This window comes from Ciconia boyciana, chromosome 1, assembly GCF_034638445.1.
Source record: "Ciconia boyciana chromosome 1, ASM3463844v1, whole genome shotgun sequence".
NCBI lineage: Eukaryota > Metazoa > Chordata > Aves > Ciconiiformes > Ciconiidae > Ciconia > Ciconia boyciana.
The window spans coordinates 164,658,913-164,683,027 of NC_132934.1; the positions used below are offsets into that span (position 1 = coordinate 164,658,913).

Genomic DNA, 24,115 nt, shown 5'->3' on the forward strand with positions numbered 1-24,115 from the left:
CAATATTCTTTTATTCCCTTGATTTTATGGTAAATATTTTTTTAAGCAGCATCTTTTTAACATGGATATCATTCCCAACCCTACAGGAACTTTGTTTTATACTTTAAGACTGCTAATCACATACATATAAAGTACATTTTATTGACCTACTTCTGTTCCAGCTCATTAAACACAGCTGCTTTCAATGGTCAGGAAAAAATAACCAAATAAAACATGCAAAAGAACCCAACTGACTAAAAATGGACTGGTTGCTCAAAATCTACAGAGTGGCTTTGTAGATGTTTCTTTATAGAGCTACAGAACAAGGAACAGCTTACGGATAATGTTTCAGAAGATGTTATGTAAACCAGCAAGTGAAACAGGTTGTTCCATTTCAGTACAACCAATGTTAAAAAACCACACACTTATTTTCTGTGTTTTCACATCTAAAAATCTTCCTGTCTTCCACAAGAACTGTTTTGTCGATAACTAATTATTTTGAAATACAGGGAGAAAACATTTTCTGCTCCAATAAGGAATATTGGCTCTTTTCAGTACCAAATTCTGCAATCTATTTTTAGACAAGATCATGAGACAGCAAGAAGTGAAATAACTCAGCCTGTAATAAATGTATATTAACATAAACAGTTATAGTATAGGAAAGGTTTTACAGCTGAAAACAATCTAGACGGGGGTAGAAAAGACAGTTCAGCAAGAATAAAATGTAATTATCCTGAGATACAGATTTACCTATTTCCAGAAGATCTGGAACTGATTTCAAACTTTCATTCATGGTCTCAGCTGCACAAATCCGTATTTGCAGTACCTTGAGATAAACAAGTGCTGACAGGATGAGGACGTTAATTGCCAGGAAGAGAAAATACTAGATGTGTGGTAAATTTCTGCCTGACTAGTTAGACAAATAATTCCATGAGATCAAACCCAGAGTCCGAAAAATCCCAAAACAGACCTAGGATTGTCATGATACATGGTCTTTTAAAAGCCAGCACTGAAATGCCATAGGGCCTGGAAGCAGTTGTTCAAACCTGTGGTTTATTGCAAAATGGATTTGTAACCTGTATCAGACATGAGTCCTTCTCATGCTTGCCCTTTAATATCTGTTAACTCATTTTTGTTACAAGCACCACTCCAGACTTAGCATTAATCGCCATCATTATGATTGCTGTAAGTACTTCAGCATTGCTAAATAAAAGAGGTAGGGATCAGCCTCGACCACCTGGCCCTGACTGTCTGCACTGTTGAACTATCACCTCACCTCCTTCTGTGGCTCTGTTCAGACGGCACTAGGATTTCTCTCAATGCAGTGCCCAGCTGCACTTCTAGAGATGGTGCATTCTACATACTGCCTTCAGAGGACACTGTACGCAACACTGTAGCACAGGTTTGGCTCCCTCCTAACATCCTCTAAGATCATCCTCCTACTAGCAGGCACCCTAGCAAGGTATAGGCATCCCTCCATATACCCTCACGGCACAAAACGTGCATTCATGTTACACTACACTCACTGCCTGCGAAAAGCCTTCCTATTTTTAGGACTGCTTGAATTGCAGTGGAAGGGAACCCTAAAAATCCACAGTGCCTCGGCATTACAAGAGCATCATACTGGATCTAGAGAAGACTCAAGGGCAAACCACACCTAGCGAGGACAATCAGCCCCTTCTACAGGATACCAGCCTTAAGCAACATAGACATGAGCCAATCTATTCCACTCAGCACAAGAACCAGGAGTTGGTCCCCCATCCTCTGTTTAGCAGTATGGACACCACCTTTCAGGTCATCCCAGCCAGGTCAAGTCCTAAGGCTACTGAGCACTGCTGGCTTCCTAGAGAAGCTGAAGTATGGGAGATAGAGATGGGGAAGATGCTACACAGTTTAGCCCATTTTTTAATTGGTTTTAATCTCAAAACATTGTAAGAATTATTTCACAGTGATCATTTTGTGGATCCAGAGCTGAAATACTACTTGCATTCAGGAACCAACACCGTATGTTCACACACCTAAAAAATTATGTTGTAGGCAACAGTCTTTACAAAACCAGACATGATATAATGAACATCAGTAACTGATATGACAGAGCAACTCACGTTCCATCTCAGCCTAAATCCTTTCCGGAGATCTGAATGGCAGTTAAACCAATAGCGTAACTACAAGTGCCCCTGCCTGCACACACCAAAAAGAAAAAAAATTATTGATTTGACTTCAGATAGAACCAAAATCCAAATTACCTGAATGTAAATCCTACTAGAAAGCCAAATTAAAATTCAAAGATGATCTTGGAGTTGTATCAAAGTAATCTGATCTGGATTTTAAACTGACTTTTATTGTTACTTTAAGCTGAATTAGCAAGAATATTTTTAACTTGAATTAACAAGAGTATTACACACCAACTTTTTCTGAGATTATCTCATCCTTCAAGCATAGCTTCTCTCATTTATTCAATTTCATATGCATAACGATTCTCTACCAAAAAGCCTTTGCAATAAAATTTATACTAATCACAGTCTTCTCTCTTTATTATGCTTCTTGTTCTCACAACTGCATACATGACCTCCCAAAGGTTGCTGAAAAGAAGCTTAGAATGTTTTCTAAAAAACAAACAAACAAACAAACAAAAACAATAACCAAAAAAACCTGCTGGAAACTTGGAAAAATATCTCCAGCACTTTTTTACTTTTTTCCACATCATCAGGAATTGTTTGATTCTACAGGTCCAGCAAACGTAACATTTTTCAATAAGCCATGGAACTCAGCGTTTTGGTGCAAACAGAAGCCTGACAGTTTGTTCACTGACATACCTACTGGAAGCCCTTTGTCAAGAAGGCAAGGATGACTGGTTTACCATCCATCCTGTTCTGCTGTTCTACGGATTCTAAGAGAAGGAAATCAAAGAAACCTTATTTGCAACAAAGAGAAGAAGGAGAGTTGAGAGCTCCCATTTAATCTGTCTGAAAAATGAGCGACTAAAATCAGCTAAAAGCTCTAGCTTTACTAGCATATATGGGGTAAAAGAATGGAATTCTTCAAGAAAGTTGTTTAGGTTACAATACCAGAAATTGAGCATAGGAAATAAAAATATGTAAAAAAAAGTATCTTGCAGACAATTATTTTCTTAAATAATCCAAGTCACGTATATACACAAAAGACAAATTAAAAAAACCAAACCTTTGAGGCCTTTTTATATTTAATTCAAGCTTTGCATATTGTTTGATTTTGCATACAATGAACAGGGTCTTTAAGGATTTTTAACTACTAAGGTTTTTCTGTATAGTCCCGATAACACTGCACTTGTCGCACACAACCAGACAGGAAAAAACAAAGTATTTTTGCAACTAACATTTAAAATCAGTATGAAAGCGATAAATGTTTCAATATAGCATGTGACAGGGCTGAGCATAAGTCTGTACTACAGTTCACAAATCACTGCTACAAAAGACTGAGCACAGTTAGTCAAGTTTCTTCATTGTTGGGGGGTAGCAATAAAAACCTTGGTTCTGTTGAAGATATTCATTTATCTTTAATATTAGTTGCCAATTTCAACACCATGATATCCTGTGTTATGTGAATGACAACACAAACTCAAATTTGTGGTTCCCATATCCCTCAAGATCACCTTCGCACATATATCTGGCATTTTTGCATATGATAATAGAGATGCTTTTGCTCCTTTAAAGATACATGAACTACATACAATCACTGCAAAACTAATTCTATCAAATAATGCATAGTTTTTTGAGCCAACATATATTCAAAATACGGACACATGGCAGTCCCCAAATGAAAAAGAATTACAATTTGCATGATTTACTGATATAAAGCTGCTTAGTTTTTATTACCGCTAAGAAGAGGAAAAAATACAATTGTGAATGCTACAGTCTTTTATTTTAATATATGCAATGAAAACAAGGCCAATATAAGCCTACTTCTTCCCTATAATTTTACTGAATGTAGAGGGAGCCTTCCACCCTATATAAATCCATACACCAACTAACATTCCCACTTTTTTTTCAGCTAGTGACCCTTCTCCATGTAAAAGGTGTGGTTCAGCTTAAGACATTTAAATGAAGGTGTCCTTATACAAGCTAGGTCTAAGGTACCACTATAATAAAGAAATGTATGCAAAGGACCTACACAGCTCGCTCTGAAGTCGACACCTAACCTTCAATAGCTGAGTATCTCTTAGATGCCACTGGCTGCACCGACCATGCAGTGCAGTTGCCCACAGGGAGCATCTGAGATACCAGTGGTATCCCACCTGCCGCCCACTGCCGCTCCAGAAAGACAGGAGTCTCCTAGAGGCATCGCATCTGCCGGCCCCGTAGGGATATTCCACAGACTCTAGGGAAACTCAAATGGTGCCAGATGCCTACATTTAAGAAACAAAATTAAGCCTTATAAAGGCAGCTTTGACACCTATTTTCACAAGTGGACACCTACAGAAAGTGTGTGTGTGTGTGTGTGTGTGTGTGTGTGTATTACACACAAACACATTTCTAAGTGCCATCAGGAAAGGTTTTAAAATTTTTTTCACTTCTTGCCTCAAAAGAAGGCTTAATATAGAAGATCAGTAGCAAAAGTGACACTTCTTTTCTCTTCACATTATGTTTCCAGCCTACAAATACCTTTAATCACACCTAAACCTTCTAAAATACTCATTTAATCCCCATTTTCTTGTCATCTCCAATTCTGAATAGATTTTACTGTTCGCAATTATTTGTTTCATGTACCTCTGAGATCAAAGTTACTCAGAGCAAGAACTCTGACACTTATACTTGGCTCCTTGAGGGCTCGTGTTTTCCGGGCTGCCCACAGCAATGCAGTTCCTTCAAAGAGTGAAACGCTGCTGACCACGCAGCTGTACCGCACCTCCTGCTGACCGCTGCTTGCAGGGGCAGCAGCAGAGAAAGGAATTCTTTTATGACTCTTATAATTCAAAACCGGCTTTTACTTCAGGAACAGGAAACACAGAAAAGTCAAAAGAAGAAAATGAGAGTGGTGTTATAAAAATATAGGGGAAGGGAGGAAATCAGAGAGCAGTGAAGAAGAAACATACATAAGGTACCATAGTTCTTTCCTCTTGAGGCAACACGTTTCCTCCCTATCCCCAGTATACAAGTGCATGTGTGGTATCAAAATAAATGACAATGGCAGAAAAAGTGTAATAGTTACGCTAGACTATGGAATGAGAAGAACATAGATAAACTGATACCATGTCATTCATACTGATGTTATTCACACAAATAATCAACATAGAAAATTTAAATCACTGACTCAGATTTCACGTTCCAGACATCTTCATTTGCACAATATCTAATCAGGCTTTCCAGTTAAAGTGTTTATTTTTTTTTTTAGTGAAGACAATAACAAAATCTTTAGCTAAGGACAATGTAAGAAGACAACGCATGTTGTCAAATGTACTGGTAACCCAAACATAGTACTCTGATTCATAAACTGCACACTGCAATATTAAGTGTGTTAAGTTTAGGATTATCTGTTATGTTTAAAATTAGAGTCATAAAAAAGCTGTATTTTGAAGTGATTCCTTTAGGAATAAATATAGTATGCCTATCTCAATTTGCAGAGTTAATAAAAACTACACAGATTATCTTAAAAAAAGGAAGAGGCTATTGATATTTTAAAGTGAAGGGGATGTTAATTCAGCTTTTGTTGCACTGAGAAGTCATTTTCTGTCAGAAAGGCATTGACTCGCATTTACTAGTTAACTTGTCATCTAAACATGCACACACTTTACAGATATGTGTGTAAAAAAAAAAAAAAGTATCTTCCAACCCTATATCCCAGACCATGAAAATACCTGCATTTTAATTTTGTGATTAGCACCACTGAAATCAACTGAGGTTCTCACGAGGCTGGAAACAACCCCCAAATCTAAGAAGGTACGTCTTATTACATACATGCTTTGCCACGTCATTTGGTATCTGCTTAAAAAAAGTTTCACTGCTTCTATAAATGCTAGGATGTACTCAAATTGCCATTACTTAAGACATTACCTTCCCGGGAATTTTACTGAGTTACAGCCATAGGCAGATATCCAGTAGAGAAAATGTGCAGACCCACCACTTGCAGTGGTGTAAATCATTCTCATTTCACAGAAGAGTAACTCCACCAGTCCAAGCAGCAGTTCGGTGGCTCTCCCCTGCCTTCAGGGTTTGCACTGGCACCGATGGATCTGTGCCTGCCCACGGACGGCTGAAAGCAGGGTGACCCCCCGGCTTAAACTGGCTCGCTCGCTCGCTCTCCTCTTCGCCGCACGCGATACGGCATCGAAGTGGGCGCAAGGGGATTTTAGGCAGGTGTCCTCCAGTTTTTGCAGAGCCCACACCCCGAGAAGAGCATTTTCTCTCTTGAGTACGGGGCCCGGCATCCCCCCACCAGGAGAACGACCCCATCGAGCCCCGATATAGCCACGGAGCCAGGTCCGCCCGCACGCTCCCCGGCCGCAAGGACGCGGGCAGGGGCTGACACGAGGTGCCCAGCGGAGCTGCAGCTGGAGCCAGCGAGCACCGGCGAGACCCACGGCCGCCGGCACCACCCACTAATCACCGCCAGCGGCACCAAATTCAAACCCGCTGTCCCCACACCCAGGCAGGGCAGCCCCGGCCGAGCCGAGCAGCCGCCGCAGGCAGCCCCCGGCGCCCGCCGCTCCTTGCGCCTTCTGTCCCCCGCAAGTTTTCCCTTACCTGCCCGCGGGGACTCCGGGATGCCCCTGAGGGGGCCGAGCTGCCGCAGCTGGAAAACTTTCCGGACGCCCTCGCAGCTCGGCGGCGGCTCCGCGCCCCCCGAGGCGGCGGCCAGCAGCAGGACGCCGAGGCTCAGGACGCCGAGGCTGAGGTTCTTCCCCGCCATGGCCCGCCGGCCGCCGCCGGCCGCCGCAGGGAGCGCGGCCGAGGCGCCCCCGAGCCGCCGCCGCCGCCGGGCCCGCGTCCGCCGCCGCGGGGGGAGGCCGCCAGCGCCGCCCGCCGCCCCCGCCGGGACCCTCCCCCGGCCCGGCCCGGCCCCCGCCGGCTCCCCGCCCGCTGCCCCCCTCGCACAAGGAGGGCCCCCCTGGCGCCGGCAGCGGGCGGGCGCTGCCCACCGCCGGTGTCGCGGTGCCTTCACACCGCCCCGCCGGGGCTTGGAGGTGGGCACGGCCCGTTTGGGGAGGGGAAGGGAGGAGGAGAGCCCACGTACAGCCGGGGTGGGGAGGAGAGACCTACGGGGAAAGGAAGCGATGCATTGGTATGTAAGCAACAACCCTCAAAAAGCATCAAAAAAGAGAGACTTAAACTAATTTGTAGTGGTTTTGGGAACTATTCGCAGTGGGCTTACAAACTGGCAGTAACATGCACGATTCAGTTTTGGCTTCAAATGCCGAACTTTTGCTTTTCTGACAAAAGTCCCCAAGCATTCAGCTATCTTCAAGAGGTCTTCAAAAATTCCAGTTTTCTTAGGCAAAAGTGACAAAGGACCAGTTTACAAAAGCCTCTCGTGTCTACAAGCCGAAGTCAAATGGTATCTGTCAGAGCAGCCAAGGAAGCAGCTGGGACTCATCAGGTTATCTTTTAAATAGCTTCCTTGATGCCAGAGTTAAGAATCCCCTCCATACGCAAATTTAAACGGCACACCTTACCCCTTACAGCTGGAAATTTTCTTAGTCCATTTAGAAGCTGCTGGTGGTAATTCAGCACTGTACAGCATTAGTCTATCCCAGCTTTCACTTAAAAATAAATCTTTTATCTGTGGCAGCTATTTCAACAGAAGACAGCAAAAAGAGTTCTAAGTGTGAATTATTCTATGCATCCATTTGAATACGGGTAACAAGTTGACAGGTAAGTTATTAAAACTTGCACTAGAGATCAACCATTTCTCTGCTGAGCAAAGCAATAAAAGAATGGCATCACATCAACATTATCCAGTCTGCTGAGTGACAACTTAGTTCGTAGGAAGCAGAGAGGACTAGTACTTCCCTTTTTTGAATCATCCATACTCCTGGACTTGGCAACTTCCTTCTGTCAGCAAGTTCCAACATATATGAAACGTCCTTTAGTAGAATTTGTTCTGCTGTTCTTACACTGTTGATGTATAAAGAGCGAACACAGATGACAGGTTACAATTTTCTTGATAAAGCAAACTACAGCAAAAGACATTTTAGGCCCTTCATGAGGAAAAAGAGGGGAAAACAGAACAGGGAGTCCCACTGCAAACAAAAAGATTTGGTTTAGGTAAAAAAATAGAAATAATAAAAAATGCAATACCTTGTATGGAACCTGGTAGTAGGCAGTGAGACTCCTTGTCAGTCAGTAAAACACTCTTTCTTAAATAGAACGCTTATTTTTAAATATTGAAAAATATCGCTGGGGAAAACAATCCAAATATGGGAGCCAGAAAATGTAGGATCTTATTCAGCAGCTTGAAGATGGTAGAGGAAGTTCTGGGAATCACAAAATGCCAACCTCAACACCTACTACAAGACATGCACCACTCACAATAAATATATGAAAATAAAGTATTAGGAGACAAGGAAAAATTCTTGCAGTCTAAGAAATATAGACAAGTATTCCTACTTAAAAAAAAAAAAAAGTTTCTCATTTACTTCACAACTGCACAGAAGTTTGCCAACAGCAACAGATGATGTTGGAAAAACTCTAAAACCCCGTGGCTTTAAATTGAATCGGTACTTCCTCCCATCTTCCACTAGCAGCAATTCAGAGAAACCTTTATCCTCCAGTTCTACAGGCTAAGGGAAAAGGGGGCTTTTCAGTAAGAAATTGAATATACATGTTTTAACTAGCTCTTTCAAGATGAGGATTCCAGTTTAGTCCAAAAGATGGCGTGAGGGTTTTTTTGCTTGTTTGGGGGGTTTTTTAATAACTTTAGCATAGGGACTGTGAAGGAAATAATTAACTTCAGCTTAATTATGAGATTTAATTTAATTTTCTTGCAGGTTTTATGCTTCAAAGCTTCCCTGATTTTAGTGTTAAAATGTGTATTTTAGCTAACAAGTTTCATGAATCAAATATTCTGGAAAACATGTCTGCAGATTTGCAACCATATGCAGAAGAAAGGGACTTCTCTCATTTTAACACAAGAGAATATATATATATATATATATATACACACACACAAACTTGATGAGAGACCATTAACATTGGCTACAGACTTATCTTTCTTCTTGATCAAAGCCTTGACATGTGCCCTTGGTGGCTCCTCATGGATATCTAGCTGTCAGCTCCAGATGACTAAGGAATACCACTTCCACAAATTCTTCCTTTGCCTCCTTTTCTTAATCATCTTGAACAATGCCACTGTATTACCTGAAACGCTGGAACGATGCCAGAGGAGGTTACACCTTCAACTCATCCCTCTGAATCACAGAATCACAGAATTGTATAGGTTGGAAAAGACCTTTAAGATCATCAAGTCCAACCATAAACCTAACACTACCAAGACCACCACTATACCATGTCCATAAGCACCTCATCCAAACGTCTTTTAAATAGCTCCAGGGATGGCGACTCAACCACTTCCCTGGGCAGCCTCTTCCAATGCTTGATAACCCTTTCAGTGAGGTAAAATTTCCTAATATCCAATCTAAAGCTCCTCTGCCGCAACTTGAGGCCATTTCCTCTTGTCCTATCACTTGTTACCTGGGAGAAGAGACCAACCCCCACCTCTCTACAACCTCCTTTCAGGTAGTTGGAGAGAGCAATAAGGTCTCCCCTCAGCCTCCTTTTCTCCAGACTAAACAACCCCAGTTCCCTTAGCCTCTCCTCAGAAGACTTGTGCTCCAGACCCTTCACCAGCTTCGTTGCCCTTCTCTGGACATGCTCCAGCACCTCAATGTCTCTCTTGTCTTGAGGGGCCCAAAACTGAACACAGGATTCAAGGTGTGGCCTCACCAGTGCTGAGTACAGGGGCACGATCACTTCCCTAGTCCTGCTGGCCACACTATTCCTGATACAAGCCAGGATGCCATTGGCTTTCTTGGCCACCTGGGCACACTGCTGTCTCATATTCAGGTGGCTGTCAACCAACGCCCCCAGGTCCTTCTCTGCCAGGCAGCTTTCCACCCACTCTTCCCCAAGCCTGTAGCGTTGCATGGGGTTGCTGTGGCCCAAGTGCAGGACCTTGCACTTGGCCTTGTTAAACCTCATACAATTGGCCTCGGCCCATCGATCCAGCCTGTCCAGGTCCCTCTGCAGAGCCTTCTTCCCCTCAAGCAGGTCAACACTCCCGCACAATTTGGTGTCGTCTGCAAACTTACTGAGGGTGCACTCGATCCCTTCATCCAGATCATTGATAAAGATATTAAAGAGAACTGGCCCCAACACAGAGCCCTGGGGAACACCGCTTGTGACCGGCCACCAACTGGAGTAAACTCAATTCACCACCACTCTTTGGGCCCGGCCATCCAGCCAGTTCTTAACCCAGCAAAGAGTGCACCCGTCCAAGCCATGAGCAGCCAGTTTATCCAGGAGAATGCTGTGGGAAACCGTGTCAAAGGCTTTACTGAAGTCTAGATAGACAACATCCATAGCCTTTCCCTCATCTACTAGGCAGGTCACTTTGTCGTAGAAGGAGATCAGGTTGGTCAAGCAGGACCTGCCTTTCCTGAACCCCTGCTGGCTGGGCTTAATCCCTTGGTTATCCTCTACATGCCCTGTGATAGCACTCAGGATGATCTGCTCCATCAGCTTCCCCAGTACCGAGGTCAGGCTGACAGGCCTGTAGTTCCCCAGGTCCTCCTTCTGGCCCTTCTTGAAGATGGGCATCACATTAGCTAATCTCCAGTCAGCAGGGACCTCCCCAGTTAGCCAGGACTGCTGGTAAATGATGGAAAGGGGCTTGGTGAGCACAGCTGCCAGTTCCTTCAGTACTCTTGGGTGGATCTCATCAGGCCCCATAGACTTGTGAGTGTCTAAGTGGTGCAGCAGGTCACTAAGCATTTCCCCCTGGATTATGGGGGCTCCATTCTGGTCCCCGTCCCTGTCTTCCAACTCCGGGGGCTGGGTACCCAGAGAACAATTGGCCCTACTATTAAAGACTGAGGCAAAGAAGGCATTAAGTACCTCAGCCTTTTCCTTATCCTTGGTCACTGTGTTCCCTCCCCCATCTACTAGGGGCTGGAGATTCTCCTTAGCTCTCCTTTTGTGATTTTCCTTGAATCACATCAAGCTCAAATGAAACTTTCTATTAGTTTTGGCACACAGCACTAAGTTTCTGGCTCATCCACATAGATGACGCTCTCTTTTGGACTGTCATCTTGTAACTACTGAAAACACTTTATTTGGCTGTGCCATCTTCCCTGTTTGTATCCTTTCAGAGAGCTACTACAAAAATAACCTGACCTGTTACTTTGACCACATCCACTTTGCTCACATTCTTTGTTGTGTCAAACACAAGTCGCTTGGCTTGGGTTGCATATCCCTTTTCTGTTCCCACCTCAGGATGCAAAGGGGAGTTTCCACTTCCAGAGGACTACAGCCCCTGTCTCCATCTCCCGCATCTGAAATGATCAAATACTTTCATGCTATCTCCTATTTTGTCTCATCTATCTGAAAGTAGTTCAAACATCCATTAAGCTGCCTCATTCTTCTAAGTCATTCTTCAAAGCTTTCTTTACTATGAGTCTTTTAACTATTATTTTTATATGTATCACAGCAATTAAGGAAGTTTTTCATTAAGAATGTGGACTGTTGTGTTGACTAGTATGTCCACATCATGTCCCAGTGGCAAATTCTACCCATCTGTTTCTGGTCTAGCATGTGCCCTCTGTAAGCTCTTGGTTCTGATGCTATCCTTTTGGTTTTTATACAGCTTTGAACAGAGCAGGCATCCTAGCATTCAAATGGAGCTCCTTGAAGTTACAGCAACAGCACGGGGCGGGGGAACAAACCAACCCAAACCAACCCACACACAACAAACCAGCAACATTTTATTCAGATATACAGAGTCATTCCGTAGTTACTACCACAAGTCAAAAAAAAAAAAAAAAAGTCCTCTTATTTTAGGTTGAGATAAGTAAGCTAGTAAACTAGGACTAAAAGCTATGCAACATTTGGAATCATAACACTACCACACTCTGTTATCAATGACCCTATAAACTTACAGTGAGGCCAGTAAAACTTCACACACAGCTCTTAAGTTTAACTCATCTAAGGGTCCATTAACTGTGGCGCTGAAAGTTGATACTAGTATTACAAAAGTTTGACCTGTATTTGGAGATAAATCCTCAAAGAGCATTTATTTTTCTTTAAAAATAATGAATTTTAACTGAAAGTCTTTATGAAATCTTAATGAGAAAACGGTATTTTGTTTCATGCTTGCAATTACAAAGAATTGTCAGCTGAGACCTCTGGTAGGGACAGATGAGAGAGAGAACGCTGGGGAAGTAGTTGCAGGCCCCAGAGGAGTATCATAGCACTGATACTCCTACCAGCATTGCCTACTCCCGCCCCCAAGTGCATAACAAATGCTATTCTACTATTATTCTATATGCCAATCTAAGCTTCCGTTGCCGCTTCCCCCAGCGCACTATGGCCCTAGCATCCCTTGCGCCCCAATTCCCTGCCCCTGTGTCGCTCCTCACATCATCTTCCCCTTCCCGCTGAAATCAGCAAGTCACCGTCTGCCAGAAAAGCCACTGGCAGGCCCGAGAAGCGCCACCGCTCGCGCCGCGGTCTGGTAGCCGTGCCTGGTGGCTGCTCAGCGGGGCTAGCTCCCGCCGGCTACCGGCAGCCGCCGCCCGGCTGCCTCTGCCCCGCGCCGGGCGCTCCCCGCCGCGCGCCGCCCCGCGCTCTGCCGCCCCCTGCCGGACGCCGCCCTGCGACAGACGGCGGGAGAGCCCCGGGGAAGGGTCCCGTCCCCTCCCCGCCCGCCGAGTTCTGTTGCTCAGAGCTCTGCGTTACTGCCTTCTCCCGCGAAGGGAGGGGAAAGGGTTTAAAAATGCAGACGTTGCACCCCGCCTGCACTGAAAGAGCTTCCGTTCTTTACAGTAATTCTCAGTTCAAGCATTCACTTCACAGCACCGTACCCAGAATGTAATTGCACATATATTTTTGTAAAGGTTTTATTTATTTAATAATTCATACTTCAAGCATAGCTCAGCAGTCAGCCATTTACTTTGAAAAGTACTTCTCCCTACTGCTAGGTACACTGTTTCCATGGAGACTTCCTCAGATATTCTAGGGTGAACATTCTTAATCTCTTGTTGTCTTTTCATTAATATCACTTGTCTTCCTTGCAGGATAGTTAACTCAGGCCTGTACAATTAAGATATTATCAGAAAGAACACCTAAGAGGGAATGCCCAGTAGAGGAGACCGCAGGAAAGAAAAGCAACAACTTCTACAAAATACTAGCCTGTAACACAGAGGAAGAATCTGTTGTATAATTGGAAGAAGTACAGTTCTGCAACCTGATCCTAATATGAAAGAAATCTACACTTGATATCATTATCAGTTTAGCATCATCAGTATTAAAAAAGGCCAGACTTCTGCGGATATTTAAATATTCTTCTTTGAAGCATCAAAAGGTGAACACAATTTTGGTCATCTCTAAACACAGAATACACAGGGAGGTAGCTCTTAATTTCCCTACATGCCACAAAGGGACAGTTGTTCATATTTTATAAACTCAAATTCAAATTTCATCGTGCCTAGAGATGTGAATTAATTTCCCTTAGTCCATATCTGATGGTCACAATATTTTTACATCATCAGAACAATGATGCCCCAGGAGACCCTGCAATCAGAAGCTATTTGTTCAACAAGAGGACCAGGCATCACCTCAGTAAGTTAGCAGGTAAGTCAATATGCACATCTATAGACACTCCTACTGTAAATGGAATCACTCACAGCTTCTGTTACTATTCCTCATGCCCCTGCAACTTGGGAAGCATTTACTCTAACTCTGCAGTTGACATCCAGCTTCTCAGTTTTTGTTGGTGTGTAAAACACATTAAAAACTACTCCTAAGAGGTATAAACCACATGACTTGCACCTAAACAGAACATACTTGATGCTTCAGCTTCTGCAACTGGACCAAGAAAGTGTTTATAGTGTACCAGGTTTTAGCTTTCTGTCTTTTTTCCCCAAGCAGGTGGGGGGACACAGAAACATCCAAAAAGATGCAGTCCCATTAAAAAAAAAAAGAAAAGAAAAAGAAGAAAGTCTTTATTGATTCACCAACTTCTGAACAACTGTAAACCTCCGAAATGTCTCAGTTTTGCCTTGCAATCATATGTGTAAATCTTACCTATACGGCTACACAGTAAGTAACAAGCTGGAGTCACATTCATTCTACTTAAAACAACAGTAAAAAAAGTGAAAAAATATGCCTCTCAGAACATTCCACTAAGACAATAAAACCCAAGTTATAGCACCCTTCAGAACTCCAGACCCTACCTTAAAGTAGCGTGCCACTTCTACTAGTCATATACAGTCTTACAACCGGATATTCAAAGATAAAAGGTGTCTATGTTCTTTCTTCCTTTGTGCCCCTGCAGCCCTTAACATACAGCTACCCCGAACAGCAAAGTTTGAAGACACTGTGTTTGCCCATAGTGTTATTTCAGTCCTCATATAAAAACTTTACCCAGAGAGGTACAACCCTTGTTGGTGTTTTTTCCTTCAGCTCTCAAATTTAATTCTGCAGTGAGTTTTGCCCTTAGGGATCAACTTTTCATTTCTTCCTAACTTTTTTCCACTGAGTCCTAGTTCCCAATTCATGCAATGTAATCCAGGCAGTTATAGGTGCATGCTTCACTGGCACTAAATGCAGAATTTAGTCATTTAAAAATCAGGGCAAACCTAGGCACTCCTAAAAGTCAGTAAGGGCTTAAGTTTCCATCAGTAATGACTCCCACGCACTTATTTTTATATGATTAGTAGCAACGTGCTGCCAGTGTTGAGCAGGTGACCTACCTCACCATTGGGTCCCACCTGAATCAACAAACTAGGTGAAAGAATGCCTACCAAATCGCAAGTTCAGACCAAAAGGCAGTAATTTGGTCACATCTTATGTAAATGAGCATCAAAGAAAAGGAATGTAGACACCCTCATTTTCTTTAATACCATTCGCACATTCAAGATGCAAGTGACTGGCTCTCTGACACAGATTCAAACTTTCCACACCTCTCCCAGGTGAACATGTGAGATATTAATGTATTTTTCAAGTGATAGGGCTAAGCAATAAAGTCTCTGAGGTTATCCCAACATGCACTGTAGTAGTTGTAGCAACTGGTCTGCGAGAGAGCAGAACCTCAGTCTACCAAGTTGGGGTACTGGAAGGAAGGAGTACTGGGCTCCAATCTCTTTCTACAGATAATCAGGTATTCCATCTTAAAGTGCTAGCACTGATCTCTTTCCGCATTATAAATCATAGAGTCATAGAATAATTTAGGTTGGAAGAGACCTTTAAGATCATCCAGTCCAACTGTTAACCTAGCACTGCCAAGTCCACCACTAAACCATGTCCCTAAGCACCATGTCTACACGTCTTTTCAATAGGTCCAGGGACGGTGACTCAACCACTTCCCCAGGCAGCCTGTTCCAGTGCCTGACAACTTTTTGGTGAAAACATTTTTCCTAATATCCAATCTAAATCTCCCCTGGTGCAACTTTAGGCAAAATACAGCCATAGCTTTCTATTGAAAGGCTGTTGAACCTCCCTAACTACATCACATGCTCTTTTTATAGATCACTCTATATTTAGCAAGATGCAATTTCCATCAGTACACAAAGCCTTTATGAACTTGGGAATGAAATTCACAATACAAAATGTCAATGTCCAACCTTACATTTCATTAAAAAAAAAAAATCCCACTGTGTAATGACATTAATGCCTATCTGCCCATAATAACTTGTTAATGGGTATTTCTCTGGTGTTATAGGTATGAAATATCAGAATTGTCGCAGTTACAGAAAAAGCTTCAGGTGGAAATTGGATTACTTTGGATACCAAAGCCAACCACCACACAACAAGGTTTCATGAATTCTGCTGCCCCTGAACTACTTGTGAAGCTGTACTTCAAGTTTAATTCCCACTTTGGATTAAACAGATAAATGAAGCTAGTGTATGGAAACAGTTAGTGCTAGGTCCTCATAAAAAAAAAAAAGTGCTTAAGGAGATACTTAGACACCACCAATTTTCATACCACATCTCACAGCCACCCAAAGAAACTACATTTGCTCTCACATAGGAACAAAAGCTTTTACAAACTGGAACCAAACTGCTCCCCATTAATGAGCTGACTAGTCTTCGCTCAAGGCTTATCCTGGATGAGGATCTCTGAATTGTGCATTTTTCCTGTCTCCCCAATAGCATTAACATACATTTCATGGAAACTATATATTACATGTGACTGACTTAGAAGTCCACTGTAGGAACAAGAATTAGATATTGCAGCATGTAAATACTTTGAGAGGTTAACCTGCTTTTATCCACTGACTCCAGAGCATTGCAAGGACAACACAAGCATGTTACTTAAGAGTACGAAGATTAAACTTAACTAAGATTCTACTACATGGTTTCAGTAGAATTTATGAACACTTAATACCTTAAAATAATATAAATATTAGGAATAACTAGGCAAAAATGAACAAAGAACATATATGAAAAGTGTTTTATAGTCTTAGAGGAAAAGCTAAGGCAGTGCTCCAGTAAATACTGTACCTCTAACTAGATTCCAGCCTTGTCTTCAAGTGCAGCTCTTACAACTTTAGTATAAAAAATTAGTTCAAAAATCTTAATTTTAAAAGCAAAAGGTATGTGAGGGTAGCTGATGGAATGATACCCTTTTTTTTTTGCTTCATTTTGCTAGAATATATTGTTTGATGAAACACTGCTACGATAGCACTATGTTATACAGTAATCAAAACTGACACACAAATTCTGATCAGCAGGGATATTTTTGTTCTTTTTGTCTTCTCCAGGAGACAGAAGGAAACAAAAATGAAGGGTGTTAGTAAGGAATTTTATTTGCACATTGCAAAGGCTTCTCACACACACACCTCTTTTTTCACCCCCAAACAGAACTTCATCAGCACACAACATTCAACTCTGCAGAAATAAAATGCTTCACACAGACTGCACTCACATGTAGCTTTGGGTCACTACATGATTTCATTGGCCTGTGTCTTGTCAAGCTGCTCTCTACCTCACTCTAATTCGGAGGGCTAAGCTGCACCTGCAAGACTGCGTTCCCCATGATTTTGTCCTGCAGCGCTGTTCCCACCGTAAGCTACAGAAGTTTCAAAAATGAAGCCTGGTAATACAATCCAGGTGAGAAACAAGGCACAAAGGAAAACAGGAACATAGAGTACCTATAGTAGTTCAGGATGGATAATACAAATATTTCAGTTAAAATAGACAAACTGTAGTTTTCCGGTGGGGGGGAGGGGGGCCTACATTTTCCTTTTCTCTAGAACATGGGAAACTCAGGGAAGAATGTTCCGTCGCTCCTGTCATATTTTCTGGGGCCAAAAAGTTGGAAAAAGTAATCACTGGAAGTTTCTAGTCATATTTCAACACATTTATCCAAGGCTTCTAGGACTAACGCTCTCTACAAAGTTGTCCATCCTATTCAAGTCTTGTGTTTATTAAATGTTCCTGCAATGACTGAAATGACAGCTAATCAGCACCTGCTCTTCTGTTAAGAAGGTATCATATTGCTCTATCAAACTCTGTTACCACTAAATCCCTTATTTCGAAGTCTAAGCAAAAGCACTTCCCTTTTTAAGGACATAGCAGTTCTGTGAGTCAGTTTAAAGATTGTCTACATGGTATTTGCTCATCTCTGCCTCTTTTCCAGCAATGGATTCTTTGACTATTCCCCTCTCTCCTTTTTTTGGTCAGGAGAGCTGTCATCTGTCTTGCCTGTATAATCCTGCAATATGGAGCAGGAATGCTGTCAGCTATGCTGGTTTTAAGAATATTGCTACTGATTCTGAACTGGCACTTTGCAAAGGAGCCCCTTATATTTTATCTTAAGCTAGACAGGAATATTGGAGTTTACACTTATTTAAGAACTAAGAAGTGTATTTACATAGTGGCTTAAAATGCAAGTTGGAAGTGTTTGGCTATTTACTAAGTTCCTGATCCTGATTTTCTTTTTAAATTTCTGACTAGTTCAGTACAGCTAGGACTGAATTAACTTGTTTTGGCATTATGTATAGTGACAGCTGCAAAGCATTGGAGCCACCAACTGTTCAAACATGGCAACAGCTACCTAACTGCTATTCCAGAGTAGTTTATACAATATAAACACAATGTGCAAAGTAAGTTCTGTCACCACTGCGTTTCCTTCATTACTTAAGACACAATATTATAATATTTATCCTATTAAAATTCTGAAAACTTTGTATTTGATGAAAAATAATGTATATTTCTCTCAAATGATTATATTGCTACCTCTAAAGACATGACATGAACTTAATACCCTAGAAGCTCTTCTAGTTCTCCCTTCAATTAGACACTCAAATTAAAGACAGTTACTGATACAGGTATACAGCAGATGCAGTTCCTTGTGCACCAGTTCATAAAAACAAGTTTATACAAGCCTTTTATAAATAATTTTACACATTTATCACTGCAAACAATTATACCCATAATTTTCAAATACTTAATGGCAGTTAATTAATTAATCATCAAAATGGAAACAGAGTCACTTGAGAGCATATTAGTAAAAAAACCTACATTCTGCTCAAAGTATACCTCAACACAACTGCCAATAAACTTTAAAAATCAAGAAAAATTATCTTGAACTTTTATCTTCAAATCCACATATGTAATCATTCTCCCTATTTAATTTCCTCACAGAGCCTTCTTTAACCATAAATTTCTGTCATTGAGCTGTACCAACTCAGTTGAGGCAGCTGAATGTCTTGGCTGTTCCAAGCTCTGCCATTCTGTGCCATTGAATGCACCATTAGCAAGTTTGCTGATGATATCAAACTGGGAGGTGCTGTTGACTCTCTTGAGGGACAAGAGGTCTTGCAGAAGGATCTACATAGATCAGAGCACTGGGCAATCACCAATGGCATGAAATTTAACAAGTCCTAATACTGGATTCTGCATCCAGTATAAACTGGGCGAGGAGTGTTTGGAGAGCAGCCCTGCAGAAAGGGATCTGGGGGTGCTGGTCGACAGCAGGCTCAACAGGAGTCAGCAGTGTGCCCTGGCAGCCAAGAGGGCAAAGAGGGCAAACCGCATCCTGGGGTGCATCAAACACTGTATAACCAGCCAGTCAAAAGAGGTCATTATCCCGCTGTATTCAGCGTTGGTGCAGCCTCACCTGGAATACTATGTGCAGTTCTGGGCTCCACAATTTCAGAAGGATGTGAAGGTCCTTGAATGCATCCAGAGGAGGGCAACAAATCTGGTGGAAAGGCTGGAAGGAATGTCATATGAGGAGCAGCTAAAGATTTTGGATTTGTCTGGTTTGGAGAAAAGGAGGCTGAGGGGTGACCTCATTGCTCTCTACAGCTTCCTGAGGAGGGGAAGTAGAGAGAGAGGTGCTGAGCTCTTCTCCCTGGGATCCAGTGATAGGACGCATAGGAAAGGTTCAAAGCTGCAGCAGGGTAGGTTTAGACTGGACATTAGGAAGCATTTCTTTACCGAGAGAGTGGTCAAACACTGGAACAGGCTTCCTAGAGAGGTGGTCAATGCCCCAAGCCTGTCAGTGTTTAAGAGGCATTTGGCAATGCCATTAATAATATTCTTTAACTTTTTGAAGTGGTCAGGCAGTTGGACTAGATGATCATTGTAGGTCCCTTCCAACTGAACTATTCTATTTTAACCTGAATTCAATCAGCACAAGTGAAGGAACACCTGGACAATGTGAGCTTTTAAGTTTATTGAGAATTTTAACCAGTGTATAACAGTATCTAGTACTAATTTCAGTTTGCAAAGCATCTTGGAACAAGCTGAGTTTATATTACAGCACTGCCGTCTTGAGGTAGTAGACACGACAACAAATAAACTACAGAAGCAAGCTACTAGGTAAATCAACCATACAGCTCAACTATGAGAAGCCCTAACTTCTTACAAACCAGATCAGTTTTACTTTGTCTTAACACAATGTTGCACTCCGTATTATGAAGTAATAGCTCAAGCATCTAAGAAACTTATTATAAATACAAGTGAGGCAGACTCCCTCCACAGCAAGAAGAAATATCTTATTAGATCAACTATGAGAATTTTCATGATACAAACCTTTCTTCAGATATTTAAGACATCCTAGCTCCATTACTATTGTATGACCACCTAATTCCCTGATGGAGAAACAAGACTCCGTGACCAGCATATAAGAAGGGCTGTGGCAAGGTCGTACTACAACTCTCTGTTCAGTCAGTATCCCAACTGTAATAGAGACCCATAGGGAAGAATATAACTTTTCCCCTCCATGTCCTTCCAGCCATCTGTGACTTCAGAACTACTTGAATTACTGGTCACACTTTCTTTAAACATCCTTTAATGGATTCCCCCCAACCCCGAATTTTGTCCAGTTGCACCCCCCACCACTCCCAACACATTTGAGCATTCTTCCATGTTTGCAATCCAGCTAAGGCAAAAAAAGCTCACCCTGCCAATATTTCAGGATTTCAAAGAGAGTAGAAAACCTTATGTGCTTCCAGGTTCAGTACCTGCACTGTCCACAGCTGACTTCAGTCATCAGAAAATGCATTCAAGCAAAAACCAGCTTCCTCCCCTCCCAAACAAACAGGTTTTCCTGGAAGAATTTAGCTTCATAGACACCACCAATGAGAATGAGGGAATACACATGAAATGCTGATGTTTTGTCAGGCTACAGTGATTCCTTCTCTGTTTCCTGATCATTTGTATCAGATATTATGTGGGAAGTCATTTTACTAACCAACCTGTTCTTTGCTCTACATTGTATGGACATAAATATGTACTTTTGTATATTAGTAGCATTGCCCATATGCATATATTTATGCACACAATAGGTATATGTACCTATACAGAGCCACATACACATATTGTAAGAGAGAAAAAATGTAGACTAGGGAAACAAGAAGCAGCTGTGAAGAAAGAAAATTTTTTGGAGTTTGAAGAAACTAGGAAAGCTCCTGGTTTGTTTATAACATATTTCTCAGGCTCCTCAAGGACAAAGATGTAATGTCATTTGTGAGCATAGTTAGTTTTTGACCTTGTATGCTCAGGGAAAGGCTAGCCCTGGAAAAAAGTCAAGGCAAATCAGAGAAATTTAAAAATCAGAGAAATTGCAAATATCTGTAGCTTTATTAAATGCTTCCCCAAAACATTCTTTGGAATCCACATTATTTATTAAAATTCTAACATACAGCAAGTTTAAACTAACATTTTAATACTCCTAAGCAATGGTATAAAATGTTATTTATTATCTATACATGAACAGTGGGATGGATAGCTATAGGTAAGGGAACACATCAGCACTTCTTGCAATGACAAATTCTAACTCTGAGAAGCATGGTTGTGGTATGATTATAAGAACAAAAATATAGTATGAAATGTTAGGAGTGCCTAGGTCCAATAATTTACTTCACTTGAAGCTAATTGAAGGTGAACTTCCAAAGTTGTATTTGAATTTAAAAATGGGATTCCCAGCATCTTAAAAACAAACGAAACAAAAAACCCAAAGACAGCAGTGAGTCAGAAAGAAGATTCTCTACATACACCCTTCAACCTCAATCCTAAAGTCACAGCCTACGAGGAAGAGATACATACCTTTATAAAAAAAAATTAAACAGTCCACACCTCCATACAGTGGATAAAGGACCTTCCAATCTAGAACCTTGACTCCTGTTACTCATATTGTTGTGCAAGTTCTATATATGAACACAAAACCACCTGCTCAAAGTACTGGACACCCTGTCACTGGAATGTGACAATTTGGCAGCTGTAAAGTAAAAGCTATCTATCAAATGTTTCATCAAAAGGATTGATCAGCTTAGAAGTAACTGAGTTTCATTAAATAAAAGTAGGTCTACTACAACAAACACTATTCACATCTTTTTAGGTTCATCTTCATGAATCAGAGCATGTTTTTGGAACTATATATCAAAAAAGCATCTGTTTTGTCAAAGCCTGAGTGTTTAATCTGGGAGATCATAGCTAAGTATCTCCGAGTTCATTTCTGGTATCCCTGGACACATTAGTTGGGAAGACTGGAAGCTCCAAAGTCACTCCGGATGGAAGCAACATGTTAGATAGGCACCAGTCAGTTGCGATTCTACTCGCTTATTAGGCTGCCTAAATGAAGGAATCTGAGCATCACTTCTAGGTCTGAAGACCTAATGTGCATTTTGTTGTTCAGCAAAATAAGAAATGTGACAGGCACTCCTCTTTATCAACACTCCCCTGCTTAACACGTTCCCTTTTTTCTTCCCTCATAACTCACTTTTATGGTTAAGACAGTGCTACAACATTCCATTGCACTTGCACATAAAAACAGTACTGGTCCTTAGTACTCCTTCCACATTTGCCCAAGAAGTATGCTTAATATTCTGGTATTTTAGGCAGAAAGTCTCCTTCTACATTAGCGTCACAGTGGACTAGAAAACTTTTAAACATAACGAAGTCGAGGAAGACTGGTACAAATGCTGCACTTTCACACTTGTTGGCAGATCTAAGAAAAGGAGTCTGAGAACTCTTAGCAAAAGGCAAACATAACCCTGATAACTAGAACAGACCAACCAGGTCAATCAGGATTTTCAATGTCTATGTCCTTACCATTCATGAGACTCTCAGAATAAGGTACACACAAACTTCCCAACTATAAATCAGGAGCACCGCAGAGACCCAGACACCAGGGAAGTTCTGATTTTGCTGGGGCCATAAAAAGCCAATAGATGAGGATGTTCCCAGTCTGAGTAAAATAGAGATAGATCTCTCATTAGTGAACAGAAGAGCGAAGCAGCTAGCTGCAGCTCTGACTGGGTGTTCAAATGATACAGGAGATGCAACTACTGATTAATGCACCAGTCCTACAGGTTACAGCTACCACATGACAGAACACTGCACATGCCCTGCCTTGCCAGTCAAACACAAGGTGGTGTTGCTGCCCTGTCAAAGTGGCACTCCGGTATCTTGAACAGACCTGCACACCAGTTCAAGTCCTGGCATACTGAAGCACTGCCTTTATTTCTCTGAATACAAGTGAACTTGGACATCAGGCCAAACATGGACACCCACAAACAAGAAATTCAAGGCAACCAGGGTCAGCAGGAGACTTTGAAAGGTCATACTTCCAAGAACAGGGCTGGTCTCATCACAACTGCAAGGACCACTCAATCCCAAGGAATGCTTCTGCCATAGCAGCACCTTGTCCCAATCCATAATCGTGGTCTGGGAGTATCATCTGGTGGAAGCCATAACAAAAGCTGTTACAACAATGGTTGTAAGGATTATTGATCTGGAGTTTTCTGGTTTGGGCACAAAGCAAAACTTAACAGGTTTCTCACTGTTGCTCACTGCCCATAAAAACAAACCAAGCAACCACAAACCTGAGAAGGGACAAAGGGACAGGTACTTTAATTCCCAGCTTAATTTCACTTAACTTTTATAGCTTTTTCTCCTTTCAGCATGTGAAGGTGGCTTGCTATAACCAAACAAAATCTAGGGAGGGACCTTTATTATCCCCCTTGCTTCCCCTCCTGCCCTCCCCAAAAGTGGTTCTGCATGGAGTCTCTGGCTGAGAGAGTACTCAAGTACCCTTAACACTACTTTGGTAGCCCCCTTACAGCATCTAGCGCTCAGTTATTTCCTTCTCTCCCTACGTCTCAGCAGATGGAAGAAATACAGATGCACGTTTTTATACAACTTCAATCTAGGTTTTGTTCCACTGTGCTTTATCAGAATGCTCCAGAAGATCACTAGTAAACAGCCTTTTTTAACCATTTGTTGTTTGGATTTTTTGGCAAAGGCTCCCTTGCAGTTAACTTTTACAAAGGAGAGGGAAGGTGTAGACTTTCCAAGCTCCTTCAGGCTATAGAGAGAAGACTCAGTTTATCACTAGCAGAACTCAGATATGTAGTCCATGTTTTATGAATAAAGCATGTCCCTTAGATTTTTCTTGAATGCTAGACAGTTCTTTTGTTTCTGCAATGCCTGTAAGA

The 24,115-nt window shown here is 41.8% G+C and overlaps 1 protein-coding gene across 1 annotated transcript in view; it reads right to left on the bottom strand.

Moving 5' to 3' along the window:
• GPC5 (glypican 5) overlaps positions 1-6,864 on the bottom strand; it is a 764,171-nt gene extending 757,307 nt beyond the window's left edge. Inside the window, exon 1 of the mRNA XM_072854020.1 lies at positions 6,699-6,864. Within this exon, the coding sequence (XP_072710121.1) occupies positions 6,699-6,864 (166 nt within the window). The remainder of the gene's footprint in view (positions 1-6,698) is intronic.
• Between the last annotated feature and the right edge of the window lie 17,251 nt (positions 6,865-24,115).